Raw genomic sequence first — 18,076 nt, 5'->3', positions numbered from 1 at the left:
CAATCTCTCTTAACATCTTTATTGGAGTATAATTGGTTTACAATGGTGTGTTAGTTTATGCTTTATAACAAAGTGAATCAGCTATACGTATACATATATCCCCATATCTCTCCCCTCTTGCATCTCCCTCCCTCCCACCCTTCCTATCCCACCCTTCTAGGTGGTCACAAAGCACCAAGCTGATCTCCCTGTGCCATGCGGCTGCTTCCCACTAGCTATAGGCTTTACATTTGGTAGTGTATATATGTCCATGCCACTCTCTCACTTTGTTCCAGCTTACCCTTCCCCCTCCCCGTGTCCTCAAGTCCATTCTCTAGTAGGTCTGCATCTTTATTCCCCTCCTGCCCCTAGGTTCTTCATGACCATTCTTTATTTTTTTTTTTAGATTCCATATATATGTATTAGCATACGGTATTTGTTTTTCTCTTTCTGACTTACTTCACTCTGTATGACAGACTCTAGGTCCCTCCACCTCACTACAAATAACTCAATTTCATTTCTTTTTATGGCTGAGTAATATTCCATTGTATATATGTGCCACATCTTCTTTATCCATTCATCTGTCGATGGACACTTAGGTTGCTTCCATGTCCTGGCTATTGTAAATAGAGCTGCAGTGAACATTGTGGTACATGACTCTTTTTGAATTATGGTTTTCTCAGGGTATATGCCCAGTAGTGGGATTGCTGGGCTGTATGGTAGTTCTATTTCTAATTTTTTAAGGAACCTCCATACTGTTCTCCATAGTGGCTGTATCAATTTACATTCCCACCAACAGTACAAGAGTGTTCCCTTTTCTCCACACCCTCTCCAGCATTAATTGTTTGTAGATTTTTTGATGATGGCCATTCTGACTGGTGTGAGATGATATCTCATTGTAGTTTTGACTTGCATTTATCAAATGATCAATGATGTTCAACATTCTTTCATGTGTTTGTTGGCCATCTGTATGTCCTCTTTGGAGAAATGTCTATTTAGGCCTTCTGCCCATTTTTGCCCACTGGTGAAAGTGGGGTGTTAAAGTCCCCTACTATGATTGTGTTACTGTCGATTTCCCCTTTTATGGCTGTTAGTATTTGCCTTATGTATGGAGGTGCTCCTATGTTGGGTGCATAAATATTTACAATTGTTATACCTTCTTCTTGGATCGATCCCTTGATCATTATATAGTGTCCTTCTTTGTCTCTTGTAATAGTCTTTATTTTAAAGTCTATTTTGTCTTATATGAGAATTGCTGCTCCAGCTTTCTTTTGATTTCCATTTGCATGGAATATCTTTTTCCATCCCCTCACTTTCAGTCTGTATGTGTCCCTAAGTCTGAAGTGGGTCTCTTGTAGACAGCATATATACGGGTCTTGTTTTTGTATCCATTCAGCCAGTCTGTGTTTTTTGGTGGGAGCATTTAATCCATTTACATTTAAGGTAATCATCGATATGTATGTTCCTATTCCCATTTTCTTAAATGTTTTGGGTTTGTTATTTTAGGTGTTTGCCTTCTCTTGTGTTTCTTGCCTAGAGAAGTTCCTTTAGCATTTGTTGTAAAGCTGGTTTGGTGGTGCTGAACTCTCTCAGCTTTTGCTTGTCTGTAAAGGTTTTAATTTCTCCATCAAATCTGAATGAGATCCTTGCTGGGTAGAGTAACCTTGGTTGTAGGTTTTTCTCCTTCATGACTTTAAGTATATCCTGCCACTCCCTTCTGGCTTGCAGAGTTTCTGCTGAAAGATCAGCTGTTAACCTTATGGGGATTCCCTTGTGTGTTATTTGTTGTTTTTCCCTTGCTGCTTTTAATATGTTTTCTTTATATTTAATTTTTGATAGTTTGATTAGTATGTGTCTTGGCGTGTTTCTCCTTGGATTTATCCTGTATGGGACTCTCTGTGCTTCCAGGACTTGATTAACTACTTCCTTTCGCATATTAGGGAAGTTTTCAACGATAATCTCTTCAAATATTTTCTCAGTCCCTTTCTTTTTCTCTTCTTCTTCTGGGACCCCTATAATTAGAATGTTGGTGTGTTTAATGTTGTCCCAGAGGTCTCTGAGACTGTCGTCAGTTCTTTTCATTCTTTTTTCTTTATTCTGCTCTGCAGTAGTTATTTCCACTATTTTATTATCTTCCAGGTCACTTATCTGTTTTTCTGCCTCAGTTATTCTGCTATTGATCCCTTCTAGAGTATTTTTAATTTCATTTATTGTGTTTTTCATCATTGCTTGGTTCCTCTTTAGTTCTTCTACGTCCTTGTTAAATGTTTCTTGCATTTTGTCTATTCTATTTCCAAGATTTTGGATCATCTTTACTATCATTATTCTGAATTCTTTTCCAGGTAGACTGCCTATTTCCTCTTCATTTGTTAGGTCTGGTGGGTTTTGACCCTACTCCTTCATCTGCTGTGTGTTTTTCTGTCTTCTCATTTTGCTTATCTTACTGTGTTTGGGGTCTCCTTTTCCCAGGCTGCAGGTTCGTAGTTCCCGTTGTTTTTGGTATCTGTCCCCAGTGGCTAAGGTTGGTTCAGAGGATTGTGTAGGCTTCCTGGTGGAGGGGAATAGTGCCTGTGTTCTGGTGGATGAGGCTGGATCTTGTCTTTCTGGTGGGCACATCCACGTCTAGTGGTGTGTTTTGGGGTGTCTGTGGCCTTATTATGATTTTAGGCAGCCTCTCTGCTAATGGATGGGGCTGTTTTCCTGTCTTGCTAGTTGTTTGGCATAGGGTGTCCAGCACTGTAGCTTGCTGGTCGTTGAGTGAAGCTGGGTCTTGATGTTGAGATGGAGATCTGTGAGAGATTTTCGCCGTTTGGTGTTACGTGGAGCTGAGAGGTCTCTTGTGTCCTGAAGTTGGCTCTCCCACCTCAGAGGCACAGCCCTGATGCCTGGCTGGAGCACCAAGAGCCTTTCATCCACACGGATCGGAATAAAAGGGAGAAAAAGTAGAAAAAGAGAAAGAAAGAGGATAAAATAAAATAAAGCTATTATAATAAAAAATAAGAAAAGAAATTATTAAGAAAAAATTTATTAAGAAAAAAATTTTTAAAATTTTTTAAAATAAATTTATTAATTTTTTAAAATAAAAAATAAAATTATTAAGAAAAAATTTTTTTAATTTTTTAAAATAAAAAATAAGGAAAAAATTATTAAGAAAAAATTTATTAAGAGAAAAATTTTTTAAGTAAAAAACAAAACAAAAAAACGGACGGACCGAACCCTGGGACAAATGGTGAAGGCAAAACTATACAGACAAAATCTCACCCAGAAGCATACACATATACACTCACAAAAAAAGGAAAAGGGGAAAAATTAATATATCCTGCTCCCAGAGTCCACCTCCTGAATTTGGGATGATTTGTTGTCTACTCAGGTATTCAACAGATGCAGGTACATCAAGTTGTTTGTGGAGCTTTAATCCGCTGCTTCTGAGGCTGCTGGGAGAAATTTCCCTTTCTCTTCTTTGTTCATACAGCTCCCGGGGTTCAGCTTTGGATTTGGACCTGCCTCTGCATGTAGGTCGCCTGAGGGCGTCTGTTCTTCGCTCAGACAGGACGGGGTTAAAGGAGCAGCTGATTCGGGGGCTCTGGCTCACTCAGGCGCGGGGGAGGGAGGGGTATGGATGCGGGGCGAGCCTGTGGCGGCAGAGGCCGGCGTGACATTGCAGCAGCCTGAGGCACGCCGTGCATTCTCCTGGGGAAGTTGTCCCTGGATCATGGGATCCTGGCGGTGGCGGGCTGCACCGGCTCCCGGGAGGGGCGGTGTGGAGAGTGACCTGTGCTCGCACACAGGCTTCTTGGTGGCGGCAGCAGCAGCCTTAGCGTCTCATGCCCGTCTCTGGGGTCCGCACTGATAGCCGTGGCTCACGCCCGTCTCTGGAGCTCGTTTAGGCGGCACTCTGAATCCTCTTTCCTTGTGCACGGCGAAACAAAGAGGCAAGAAAAAGTCTCTTGCCTCTTCGGCAGCTGCAGACTTTTTCCCGGACTTCCTCCCGGCTAGCTGTGGTGCGCTAACCCCTTCAGGCTGTGTTCACCCGCCAACCCCAGTCCTCTCCCTGGGATCCGACCAAAGCCCGAGCCTCAGCTCCCAGCCCCCACCCGCCCAGGCGAGTGAGCAGACAAGCCTCTTGGGCTGGTGAGTGCTGCTCGGCACCGATCCTCTGTGCGGGGATCTCTCTGCTTTGCCCTCCGCACCCCTGTGGCTGCGCTCTCCTCCGTGGCTCTGAAGCTTCCCCCCTCTGCCACCCACAGTCTCCGCCCTCGAAGGGGCTTCCTAGTGTGTGGAAACTTTTCCTCCTTCCCAGCTCCCTCCCACTGGTGCGGGTCCCTTCCCTATTCTTTTGTCTCTGTTATTTCTTTTTTCTTTTGCCCTACCCAAGTACGTGGGGGAGTTTCTTGCCTTTTGGGAGGTCTGACGTCTGCTGCCAGCATTCAGTGGGTGTTCTGTAGGAGCAGTTCCACGTGTAGATGTATTTCTAATGTATCTGTGGGAAGGAAGGTGATCTCCACGTCTTACTCTTCTGCCATCTTGCCCAGACCCCCCCTTCTGCCCATTTTTGGATTGGGTTTTTTTTTTTTTTTGATATTGAGCTGCATGTGCTGCTTGTAAATTTTGGAGGTTATCTTGTCATTGCTTCATTTGCAAATATTTGCTCCCAGTCTGTGGGTTGTCTTTTCGTCTTGTTTATGGTTTCCTTTGCTGTTCAAAAGCTTTTAAGCTTAATTAGGTCCCATTTGTTTATTTTTGTTTTTATTTCCATTTCTCTAGGAGGTGGGTCAAAAAGGATCTTGCTGTGATTTATGTCATACAGTGTTCTGCCTGTGTTTTCCTCTAAGAGTTTGATAGTGTCTGGCGTACATTTAGGTCTTTAATCCGTTTTGAGTTTATTTTTGTGTATGGTGTTAGGGAGTGTTCTAATTTCATTCTTTTACATGTAGCTGTGCAGTTTTCCCAGCACCACTTATTGAAGGGGCTGTCTTTTCTCCATTGTATATTCTTGCCTCCTTTATCAAAAATAAGGTGACCATGTGTGTGTGGGTTTATCTCTGGGTTTTCGATCCCGTTCCATTGATCTATATTTCTGTTTTTGTGCCAGTACCATACTGTCTTGATTACTGTAGCTTTGTAGTATAGTCTGAAGTCAGGGAGCCTGATTCCTCCAGCTCGTTTTTTCTTTCTCAAGATTGCTTTGGCTGTTTGGGGTCTTTTGTGTTTCCATAAAAGTTGTGAAATTTTTTGTTCTAGTTCTGTGAAAAATGCCATTGGTAGTTTGATAGGTATTGCATTGAATCTATAGATTGCTTTGGGTAGTATAGTCATTTTCACAATGTTGATTCTTCCAATCCAAGAACATGGTATATCTCTCCCTCTATTTGTATCATCTTTAATTTCTTTCAACTGTGTCTTATAGTTTTCTGCATACAGGTTTTTTGTCTCCTTAGGTAGGTTTATTCCTAGATATTTTATTCTTTTTGTTGCAATGGTAAATGGGAGTGTTTCCTTAATTTCACTTTCAGATTTTTCATCATTAGTGTATAGGAATGCAAGAGATTTCTGTGCATTAGTTTTGTATGCTGCTACTTTGCCAAATTCATTGATTAGCTCTAGTAGTTTTCTGGTAGCATCTTTAGGATTCTCTATTTATAGTATCATGTCATCTGCAAACAGTGACTGCTTTACTTCTTCTTTTCTGATTTGGATTCTTTTTATTTGTTCTTCTTCCCTAATTGCTGTGGCTAAAGCTTCCGAAACAATGTTGAATAATAGTGGTGACAGGGGGCAACCTTGTCTTGTTCCTGATCTTAGTGGGAATGGTTTCAGTTTTTCACCATTGAGGATGATGTTGGCTGTGGGTTTGTCATATATGGCCTTAATTATATTGAGGAAAGTTCCCTCTATGCCTACTTTCAGATTGGCTGTTTTTGAAAAATTCTTCCTTGTTTAGTTGACTGACTTCCTAGGAAATTTCCCAGGCAATGATATGAATTGGTTATAAAGTGATTAAGAACACATTTTTACAAGGTTCCCAGGAAGACCACTGGGATGGAAAAAAGCAGTATATAAAATGCAGTGCTGCAGCTTCCCTGGTGGCGCAGTGGTTAAGAATACGCCTGCCAATGCGGGGGACATGGGTTCTAGCCCTGGTCCTGGAAGATCCCACATGCCGTGGAGCAACTAAGCCCGTGTGCCACAACCATTGAGCCTTCGCTGTGGAGCCCATGAGTGACAACTACTGAAGCCCACGAGCTTAGAGCACATGCTCCGCAACAAAGAGAAGCCACCGCAATGAGAAGCCCGTGCACCGCAACGAAGAGTGGCCCCGGGTAGAGAAAGCCCATGTACAGCAACGAAGACCCAATGCAGCCAAAAATAAATAAATAAAATAAATAAATTTATTTTAAAAAATTCAGTGCTTAAAGTTAGAGAAATAATTTGTGTAAATTTTAGCAGGAAAAGTTAGTCTGTCACTTATTTCTGTTGGATCTCAAAGCAAATTTTTACTTGCTTGGAAATATAAATTATAACTGGAATCATAATAAAATACAGTATCAATTTTGAAATATCTGAAACTGTAATTTGATGATGTGTCTTTAGGTTACTCATTAGTTATAGAAACATTAAACAGAAACTTAAGGAACTTTAAGCAAGGTAATTATCATATAATGATAGATATAGTCCAACTCTATCTGGGAATACTCATTGACAGAATTTTGAGGGAACAGGAAACATTAACAGATTCCCTAATTAAAAGAATAAAAATGATCTGACTTTCTTGTTTGTATGTACAGGATTGGAAACCATGATGGAATTTAAAAAAATATCGATGAATATAGTTGCCTTCTTTTCCCATGTTTAAACTTTTATTTCTCTTTTATTAGTCTGCCAAAAATGGTGAAGCTTTACAAAGTAATGAGGAGATGGAAAGTACAAAAAACTTTCTAGCTTTGACTGCTGCATCAGAAGAAACTGTTGGTGAGTAAAATTGATTCATCTTTATTTTTATCTCAGAGTCATAGAATATTTGGATTAAAGTAAAAGTCCCAATTCAGTTATCTTTTCTGTTTCTTTGTGAGTTTAATTCTTCTTTAAAGGAAATGATCACGTTGGATAGGACTATATGGAACTACTCTGAAGTTAGGTATGTTTCAGAGTCTTCTAGTGTTTGTGTCTGCTCAAGGGTGAGGAGGACAGGGCAGTGAAAAATCAGGAAATAGACAAAGTGTGTCTTTGCCTTTACTTCCTGTGACTCTTTGATGCCTCTATACACCCAGTTTGTGCAGTCCCCTAACTGCCTGCGATTGTCCCATGAGGTGTCTCACTCAGGCCTCTGCAACCTTTCATAAAAATCCATTACTGATTTGTCCTTTCCCTGTTCTCTCATAGTCCTGGTTTATGAGACCAGCCAGTTAATTCTGTGCATGTGTTTCTACTTCCCCCACTTGTGTGTATGTAACAGCTGACCCTTGAACAACATGGTGGTTAGGGGCACTGCCCCTGTGCAGTTGAAAATCCAGGTGTAACTTTATAGTTGGCCCTCTGTACCTGCAGTTCTGCATCCATGGATTCAACCAACCAAGGATTGTGTAGTACTATAGTACGCATTTATTGAAAAATATCCGTGTATAAGTGAACCTGTGCAATTCAAACATATGTTGTTCAAGGGTCAACTGTATATTTGTGATTCGCCTCCTCCTCTTCCTTCTTCTTTTCCTTCTTCCTTCTTTTCTTTCTTTTTCTTCTTCTACAGAAGTGCTGTGGAATCATATAACTTATTTTAACTTACTTACTTAGTAATGAATGTTTTAGTGATTGGGAAGAGTTGGATTTTTTGGCAGGACACTTCTGAAATCCTTTAACCAACATCATCTAAATGGTCATATAGTATTGCTTGGGCATTAGACTTGCTCTAAGGAGGGGTCCCAGGAGTGGGATTGCTGGATCATATGGTAGCTCTGTTTTTAGTTTTTTTTTTTTTTTTAAATAACACTTACAGTTCAATAAGTGTTATCAAACACTTATTTATTTATTTTTTAAGAGATTGGAGTTTATTTATTTATTTATTTATTTATTTATTTATTTATTTTTGGCTGTGTTGGGTCTTCGTTTCTGTGCGAGGGCTTTCTCTAGTTGCGGCAAGCGGGGGCCACTCTTCATTGCAGTGCGCGGGCCTCTCACTATCGCGGCCTCTCTTGTTGCGGAGCACAGGCTCCAGACGTGCAGGCTCAGTAGTTGTGGCTCACGGGCCTAGTTGCTCCGTGGCATGTGGGATCTTCCCAGACCAGGGCTCGAACCCGTGTCCCCTGCGTTGGCAGGCACATTCTCAACCACTGCGCCACCAGGGAAGCCCCTGTTTTTAGTTTTTTAAGGAACCTCCATACTGTTCTCCATAGTGGCTGCACCAATTTACATCCCCACCAACAGTGTAGGAGAGTTCCCTTTTCTCCACACCCTCTCCAGCATTTATTATTTGTAGACTTTTTGATGATGGCCATTCTGAATGGTGTGAGGTGATACCTTGTTGTGGTTTTGATTTGCATTTCCCTAATAATTAGCTATGTGGAGCATCTTTTCATGTGCCTATTGGCCATCTGTATGTCTTCAGAGAAATGTCTATTTAGGTCTTCTGCCCATTTTTTGATTGGTTTGTTTGTTTTTTTGTTATTGAGTTGTATGAGCTATTCATTTATTTTGGAAATTAAGCCCTTGTTGGACACATTATTTGCAAATATGTTCTCCTAGTCTGTAGGTTGTCTTTTCGTTTTGTTGATGGTTTCCTTTGCCGTTCAGCATCTGTATTTTAGAATGCAGGAGCTAAATGCTGATTTCACCACTGAGGCATTTCTAAGAGGCCACACTTGCTGTGCTTGACTCTGGAGCAAGGACTGTAAAACAGGCCACTCTGTAAAGGGATCCATGGTGGCCTTTTGACATTAGCCTTTTTGGTCACAGAGTTCACTACTGAGTGAACTTTCAGCCTTAGAGGGCAAGACTTGTTTTCAGCTGGCCTTTCTTCACGAACAAATCTGAACTATCAGATACATTTAATTTTAAAAGCCCATGGCAGGTCCATTTGGTTAAATCTATGGAGCTCACAGTTGTATCTCTGGAGTCACGTGACTACTGTAGGCCCTGTAGACATTTACAGTCATACTAGATTAGTACTAATATTCTAACATGGAAACTTGCTAGACTTCATGATCTGAAAGCTGGAGTTACCAGAGGCTTGGAAGCTATGGCCAGAGAGAGTCATTGTTTTAAACATTACCATGTCAGAGTTTCAATTTTTAGATTTCGAATTCTTAGTCAGTTATTGTGTACTGGCAGTGTTTATTGTGTGCAGAGCAGATAAGATGTGAGAGTAGGGTCAGTGTGAAAGGAAATGGGGATCAAAGATGCTTTTGGGTAAATCAAGGGTCTGTTGCCCTTCATTCTTGCTGCCGTCTGTCTTGATTAGCTCACACTTGACTAGTTCACCAGAATGAAGAGACAACACTATTGTACTCCTGGTTCTTCAGATTTAATTAGACTTTTTTGGTGGCTGGCCTTTCATAGAAGATGGGTTCCTTAATGGGGTGTCTTGCTGGCTCTTCACATCCTAGGCATGTCAGCAGTCACATATATCTGGTCTTTAAAAATCTTAAAACCCAAAAGAGATAGCATTTACTATAAACTACATTATTAGCCTAATTATACATTTTTTTTTACATTTGACATAACATAATTATTACCTTATTCCAAAAGAGGTAACTTTTGGAATCTTCAGTTTATGAAATGTGTTATTAGCAAGTATGAAAGAAATGTATAAAAGAAATGCATAGAAATGAAAGAGTCCAATTTTACCACCTAGCACTGATTTTTGATAGTCTCATATTTCTACTGTTACAACATAGCCGCATATCATGAAATGGTGTGACACTGCTTATATCTGTTCCGTCCTGAGATTAGTTTCTTTCCCAGGTTATTCACTGAACTTCAACTACCCCTCTTAATTAAAAATGTAAAAATTTTAAAAATTAAAAAATTATTTTGATCAAGCCTATGGATAGCCATAAATTTTAAAGTAAAGTGTTTCTTATAAGGCTTATTATGAAAACAGAAATCTTTTGCTCTCTTTTCCTCCATGATCATTTTTTTCTTTGTTCCCAGGAAAGCTCAAAAGTCCTTGTAAACTGTCCAGTAGGTGGCGGCATCTAGTTAAAATAGTACTTTAAAAGCATCTCTTGAAGAATTTAGAGCCAGGCTTATTTGGACTTGAACTTTAAACACAAATCTATAAATACCCAAACCTACTTTTTGCTGTTCTTATTTTTTCCCTTTAAACAAAGGGAGAAATCTTAGGATGAGTATTCTTCTTTATTTCTCCCAGTCATTTCCTTAACTTCTTTCTTAAGAGTAACTCGAGGGACTTTGGGCTAGTGGCAGAATGGCAATTTCCAACCTGTTTTCCCACCCCCTAAACACAAAATGCATCCTTTGGGGATGTTATAGTACTTTTATAACATCACAAATAAACAATAGCAAGAAAAAAGAAAAGATACTTGTTGTGTATTTAGTTTTATTTATAGGAACTAAACACAAATGGGGTGTTGACTCTAAGAGAAAGATAAACACCACATTAAATTGATTTCTTTTTAAACCACATTTTGACTTTATAAACCAGAGATAATATCCTCAAGTACTGAGGTTTCAAAGTGGACAGTATTGCACTTGCTAGAGATTTCAGAAGTGTTTTAAAAGTCTGTCTCACCACATTTTTGAGGGATCACTTTAAAGCTTTTCTAGAGAAATGTGAAAATCATTTACCATACCAGGAGTCTTCCCTTAGTTTTTAGCATTTATCTGATGGATAGAGATAGAATTCACTACTCTCTGAGACAAATATATCTAGTGATAGGATTGCTTGTTATCGGTGTTTTGGATAGAGGTTATTCTTTTTTGCCTTTGTCACTTTTGCCCTTGTGTTTACAGCTCCAATGTATAAGTACATGTAAGCACAAAACAGTGGCACTTTAATCAATCAGATTTCTCAAAATTTGCAAATACCTCTTTCAAAATGATTTTCTGTGAAATTCAGGAAAATGTTGCTTCTTCTCTTGCATGTTAAGATTAAATATTCCAAGAAAATTTTGTAGTCTCTTTCTGCTCTGATTTGCAGAGGACTTGGGGAGAAAATCACGTAATTGTGCTGACTGGTACAGCTAAGGATTTTCGGTTTTTAACTTCTGTTATAGTCTCAGTATTGCTTAGCAATTTCTCTTACATTCTCCGAAGTGGCTCTTCCAAATTGTTACTCTGTATTTAACCTCCCATCCTCTCATGCAAGTCCTTTACCCTGGCAGTCTTAGGGTTCAGAGAAAATGCACCAACTGGTTGGGAGTCCCTTCCACATTCTTGCTTTCTGTCTCCAAATTGCACTCTGACTGTGCTCCTCTACCCTCTTCCCTCTTCCCTTAGCTGGAGGGCAGGTGCTCTTCTTCTCCAAGGCCAAAGTCAATAATGTCCCATCCTTTTCACTCTGCTCCTGCCTCCTGATCCATCAATTTTTCTGTCTCTTACCTAGAGCTTCATCTCTCTTGTCTCCTCTGTGTCCTTCCCTTCAGCTAACCAGGCTTAAATGTTCTGGCCCTAAAACAGAATCAGAGAGCCATCAAACCAACCAAACATACAAATAAAACCTCCTCCCTCGGTTCTTCACCCTACTCCCAAACAGGTACCATTCGGTTTCCCTCCTCTCCTTGAAGGTCAGACTCCTTGAGAGAATAGTCCACACCTACTAGTGCTACTTGGTCAACTTCCATTTACTTCCCAACTGTATTTTCTCCTATCACACTACAGAAACTACTTCATCAGTGGTCCTCCTAAATTCTAAATCTAGCGACATCCTCCCAATTTTCATCCTATTTGATATCTCTGTCGCATCTGACACAGTTGACCACTCATAGAATAGTAACATTTTTTTTTTTTTTTTTACTGGACTCATTATTTCCTGCTGCTTCTCCTCTCCCCCTCCTTATTTTCCATGGTTGAAACCTATTTCTTCTTTTGTATATTTTCGCTATCTTGGTTAATGGTTTCATCATCCATCCAGTCTTTGTGATGGCTAATTGTATGTGTCAATTTGACTGGATCACAGGATGCCCAGATATCTGGTTAAGCATTATTTCTGGGTGTATCTGTGAGGGTGTTTCTGGAAGAGACTAGCATTTGAATTGGTAGACTGAGTGAAGTGAATACTGACCTGATTGTGGGTGGGCATCATCCAATCCTTTGAAGGCTTGAATAGAACTAAAATGTAGAGGGGGGGTGATTTGCCCTCTCTCTGCCTGACTGTTTGAGTTGGGACATTGATCTCCTCTGGCCCTCAGTGATAATTATTTTATTTATTCTAATTATCTTTAGTTGTTTGCTTTCAGTCTTGTTAGTTTATGATCACCTGGAAATAATATTAATTTTCAACACTTATTCCTATTCTGAGAACTTTATAAGGACATAGTGTTGAAATTTATTCAATGTATTTCAATATCTATTTAAAGTATTGTAAAGCTTTTTCTTCTTGACAAACTTATTTAATGTCTCAAAATTAATAGATTTAAATACTAAGTTAGTCTTTTATTCCGAGGTCAATGTATTTCTTGGTTATGGAGGATTATTATTTTAATTTAGTACCAGATTTGAATGGCTGAATTTATTCAGAATTTTTGCATCTGTATTTATAAGTGAAATTAACTGTGTGTGTGTGTGTGTACGTGCGCCCATGTGCATGTATGTCATGGTGTAGCAGGTAGAGGTGGGGTTGGTGGTGGTTGTGTGTATGCTTTGTCAGTCTATGTTAGCTTCATAAAATGAATGGGGCTAGCTGTCCATTTATTTCTATGCTTTGAAACAGTTTATATAACATGGGGATTATCTGTTCCCTAAAAATTTGAAAGATTTCACTGGAAAAACCACCTGGTTCAAATAATTTCTTGGAGGCGATTCTCTGATTCTTTTCTCAGCTTCTTTCATATTTACTATTGTATTACAGTTTACTAGTCTTCTGGAGTCAATTTTGGCAATATGTCCATGTCACTGAGATTTTAAAGTATCCATTTCACTGAGATTTAAAATTTTACTAATAAAACTTCATATAGCATTTAAAAATGATAATTCTCCTTCTTATTGTTTCTATGTCCCATTTCTAATTTCTAATTTTGTTGTTTGTTTCTCTTTTTAATCTGGAATTTTTGTAAAGTTAATTTTTAATTTTAGCACAGTTTTAGATTTACAGGAAAAATATGAAGAAAGTACAGAGATTTTCCATATACCTGCAACGAGTTTCCCTTTTATTAAGATTAGTATGGTACATTTGTTACAATTAATGAACCAATATTGATACATTATTATTAACTAAAGTCCATACTTTATTCAGGCTTTCAGTTTTTACCTAGCGTCCTTTTCCTGTTCCAAGATCACATCCAGTATACCACATTACGTTTACTCATGTCTCCTTAAGCTACTCTTGGCTACGCACTTTCTCAGACTTCCCTTGTCTTTGATGACCTTGGCAGTTTTGAGGAGTACTGGTCAGGTATTTTGTAGAATTTCCAGCAGTTGTGACTTATGTCATGGTTTTCACATGATTAGATTTGTATTGTATGTTCTTGGGAGGAAGACCATAGAGTTAAAGTGCCATTTTCATTACATCCCATCATACTAACAATATAACTTATCACTGTTGGTGTTAACTTTGATCACCTGGCTGAGGAAGTATTTGTCAGGTTTCTCCACTGTAAATTTTCTCAATAGTTCACCTTTTCCATACTGTCTTCTTCAGAAGAAAGTTACTATGCACAGCCCATACTTAAGGAGTGGGGAGTTATGCATCACTTCCTTGATGGCAGAGTATTTACATAAGTTATTGTGAATTATTCTTTCTTTTTATTTTTAAAGTTTATTTATTTTTAAAATTTGGCTGCTCTGGGTCTTCGTTGTGGCTCGTGGGCTTCTCTAGCTGTGGTGTGGGCTCAGTAGTTGCGGCACGCGAGCTTATTTGCCCCGCAGCATATGGGATCTTAGTTCCCTGACCAGGGATTGAACCCCTGTCCCGTGCATTGGAAGGCGGATTCTTAACCACTGGACCACCAGGGAAGTCCCATTGTGAATTATTCCGCATGGGAGATTCATCTAGTCTCCGTATTTATTTATTTATTTATTTCACTATTGACTTGTGGATATTTGTTTATACTTTGGATTATTTTATTGCTCAAAATTTTACAGCTTTGACCATTGGGAGCTTGTTCAGTTGACTCTTGTGTCCTTTTGTCATATTTCCTCCATTGTGAGTTTTGTTTTGCTGTTGTTGTGAGCACTTCCTCACTTTCTGGCTTCAGACTCATCTTCTATGTTTCTTACCTGAGTCCTAGAATCAGCCATTTCTCCAATCAGCTGGTTCCTCTTATTGGAGAACGATACTAGAAACCAGATCTGGATGCTAGGTGTGCTTGCTGTTACTGGGGAGTTGTTGACTCTAGACCTTCTGAGAAAGGAAGTATTTGTGTGTATGCTAACCTGTTACACACTTATCTATAGATATTTCTATGTGTAACAATCTGTATCGGTATCAGGCTAAACATAGGTTCATACTTATGTCTCTGACTTTATTACCCCATGGATCATTCTAGCCTTTTCTCTTGCTTATCTGTAACCACCACTCCAACAGTGAAAAACCTGGCTCTCATCATAGGCCATCCATTTACTTAATTGTTCACTTCTACTGTATGTGTGTAGTGATATCAGGATTGCTGACCTGTACCCCACAGGACATAACCTCATCAACCGGAGTACAGAGCTCACGTGCAGTTTCTGTTGCCTTTAGTCTTGCAGACTCTACTCATTTCCACAGTTACGTAAAGTGAGCATTTTTGCCTTCACCCCCTTCAGTGAAATTATTTCATACATTGATAACACAGTTAGATTGTTTGATCAAATTCTGTATTTTATCCTGGGATTCTGTGACATCCTAAATAATCTTTTGAAAATTGCATACATTAAGGTTCACTCGCTGTGCTGTGAAGTTATAGGTTTCCAAAAATGTACAGTGTCATGTAACCACTGTTATGGTATAATACAGAATAGTTTTACCATGCTTAAAGATCCCCTGTGTGGATGAATGGATAAAGAAGATGTGGCACATACATACAATGGAATATTACTCAGCCATAAAAAGAAACGAAATTGAGTTATCTGTCATACAGAGTGAAGTAAGTCAGAAAGAAAAAAACAAATACTGTATGCTAACGCATATATATGGAATCTAAAAAAAAAAAAGAATGGTCATGAAGAACCTAGGGGCAGGACGGGAATAAAGACGCAGATCTACTAGAGAATGGACTTGAGGACATGGGGAGTGGGAAGGGTAAGCTGGGACAAAGTGAGAGAGTGGCATGGACATATATACACTACCAAATGTAAAACAGATAGCTAGTGGAAAGCAGCCGCATAGCACAGGGAGATCAGCTCGGTGCATTGTGACTACCTAGAGGGGTGGGATAGCGAGGGTGGGAGGGAGGGAGATGCAAGAGGGAAGAGATATGGGAATATATGTATATGTATAGCTGACTCACTTTGTTATAAAGCAGAAACTAACACACCATTGTAAAGCAATTATACTCCTGTAAAGATGTTAAAACAAACAAACAAACAAAATAAACAAAGGTCCCCTGTGTGAATCGCCATTCAACTCTCCCTTCTTCCCCCAAACCTCTAGCCACCACTGACTTTTTTACTGTCTCTCTAGTTTTGCCTTTTCCAAATGTTGTATAGTCGGAATCATTCCGTACGTAGCCTTTTTCAGAGTGGGTTCTTTAACTTAGCAATACACAGTTAAGGTTCATCCATGTGTTTTTGTGACTTGATGGCTGATTTCTTTTTGTTACTAAATATTTCATTCTATGGATGTACCACTGTTTGTTTTTCCCTTCATCTATTGAAAGATATCTTGATTGCTTCCAGTTTTTGATGATTATGAATAAAGCTGCTTTAAACATTAGTGTGCAGATTTTGGTGTGGACATAAAATTTCCATTTTGGGGGGTAAATATATAGGAGCAGGATTGCTGGATCATACAATAAGTGTTTAACTTTGTAAGAAACTGCCTGTCTTCCAAAATGGCCGTACCATTTCATATTCCCACCAGCAAAAATGAAAGTTCCTATTGTTCTGCATCCTTACCAGCAATTGGTATTGTCAGTTTTTTGGATTTTAGCCATTCTAATAGGTATATATTGGTATCTCATTGTTGTTTTAATTTGCATTTACATTTCCTTAATGACAAAGCATGTTGAGTATCTTTTCAGGTGCTTGTTTGTCATATGTATATTTTCTTTACTGAGTTGTCTGTTTAGATCTTTTGCCCATTTAAAAAAATTAGATTGGTTGTTTTCTTGTTGAGTTTTAAGAGTCTTTGTATATTTTGGATACATCTCCTTTCTCAGATATGTGTTTTGCAAATATTTTCTCCCAGCCTGTGGCTTGTAATTTCCTTCTCTTAACAGTATCTTTTGCAGGGCAGATGTTTTAAATTTTAATAAGCTTAACTTACCAATTTTTTCTTTCATGGATCATGCTTGTGGTGTTGTATATAAAAGCTCATCACTAAATTGAAGCTCATATAGATTTTTATCCTGTGTTTTCTTTTAGAAGTTTTATAGTTGTGCATTTTACATTTAGGTTTATAATCCAGTTTGATTTAATTTTTTTGAAAAGTATAAGGTCTGTATCTATGTTATTCTTTTTTTATTTTTATTTTTTGCATATGGACATCCAGTTGTTCCAGCATCATTTGTTTAAGAGATTATCTCTCTCTATTCAGTTGTTTTGCTCTTTTGCTAAAGATTAGTTGACTATGTTTTTGCAGGTCTATTTCTGAACCCTCTATTCTGTTGCAGTGATCTATGTGGCTGTTCTTTTGCCAATACCATGCTATCTTGATTACAGTGAGTGTTTTCTCTTTTTAAAATTATACTTGAGGATTTTTCTTTTTATACCTTTGTGAACCAGTTTTGAATTTCTTTGCTAATTCTAGCAATTACCTTTCTTTCTTTCCTTGAACTTGTTGTTTTCTCTAGCTTCTTCAGTTAAACTAGTTAAGCTCATTTTATTTTCTCTTAAAATATGTGTCTGCTAGGGCTGCCATAAAAAAAATACCACAGCCTGGGTGGCTTAAACAGCAGAAACTTATTTTCTTACAGTTTTGGAGGCTAGAAGTCTAAGATCAAGGTACTGGAAAATTCGTTTTTGGGGGAGGTCTCTCTTCCTGGCTTACAGATGGCCACGTTCTCACTGTGTCCTCACATGACCTTTTCTCTGTGCACAAGGGAAGAGGAGGAGTGGGGTGAAGATATCTCTGGTGCCCCTTCCTCTTCTTGTAAGGATACCAGTTCTATCGGATTAGTACCCCACCTAATAACCTCATTTAACTTTAATTACCTCCTTAAAATACAGCCACACTGGGGGTTAGGGCTTCAACGTATGAATTTTGGGGGGTTACAGTTCAGTCCATAACAATATGATAAAAGCACCATTGCTATGAATTTGTTTCTGCATATAGATTTAGCTCTGTACTACATTCTTTGGTGTATGGTATCATCATTATTCTCTACAGGTTGTTATCGTACTCTTATTTCTTCATTGACCTTATAGTTAATTAGAAAATGGTGCTTTTCCCTTGTTCTCCAGGATTTTTTTTTAAGCCCTCTGTTTTAAAAGCCAATGTGGAAATCTGTAACACTGTGGGCATTGTTTTGATATTTTGAGTTTATTGAAATTTTCTCTGTAGTCTAATAGGGTGGTTCTTAATTGTAGGGGACATTTGGATGTGTGCATTTTTGGTTGGTGTCATGATGTGCAGTGGGAAGAGGTCTGTTTCTACCTAATCGGGGCAAGTGAGAACTTCTGGTTCTCTTCTATGCCACAGGCCAGCCATGCCATTGTGTGTCATATGTTTCTCTGTGTGTGTGTGTTGGGGTCGGGAGGAGAGAGAGAGAGGGAGAAAGAAAAGGTGAATATATTAGGCCCTGTCTTCCTCTAAATATGCCACACTGCCATTGCTGCTTTGGAGCTG

At 38.9% G+C, this 18,076-nt stretch overlaps 1 protein-coding gene across 9 annotated transcripts in view; it reads left to right on the top strand.

Annotated features, from left to right (window-relative positions):
• Window positions 1–18,076, top strand: part of FSIP1 (fibrous sheath interacting protein 1) — a 218,989-nt gene that overhangs the window by 26,390 nt on the left and 174,523 nt on the right. For all 9 annotated transcript variants that reach the window (XR_014242519.1, XM_082384980.1, XM_082384979.1 and 6 more), the window contains one exon: window positions 6,855–6,948. Coding sequence is in view for 8 of the 9 variants with exons in the window: in XM_082384980.1 (XP_082241106.1) it covers window positions 6,855–6,948 (94 nt within the window). In the remaining variant the exon portion in view is untranslated. The remainder of the gene's footprint in view (window positions 1–6,854; window positions 6,949–18,076) is intronic.

The sequence above is a fragment of the Balaenoptera borealis genome (genome assembly GCF_965194805.1).
Source record: "Balaenoptera borealis genome assembly, chromosome: 3".
NCBI lineage: Eukaryota > Metazoa > Chordata > Mammalia > Artiodactyla > Balaenopteridae > Balaenoptera > Balaenoptera borealis.
The sequence above is the reverse complement of the archived record's forward strand: the minus strand, read 5'-3'. Positions and strand labels throughout refer to the sequence as shown.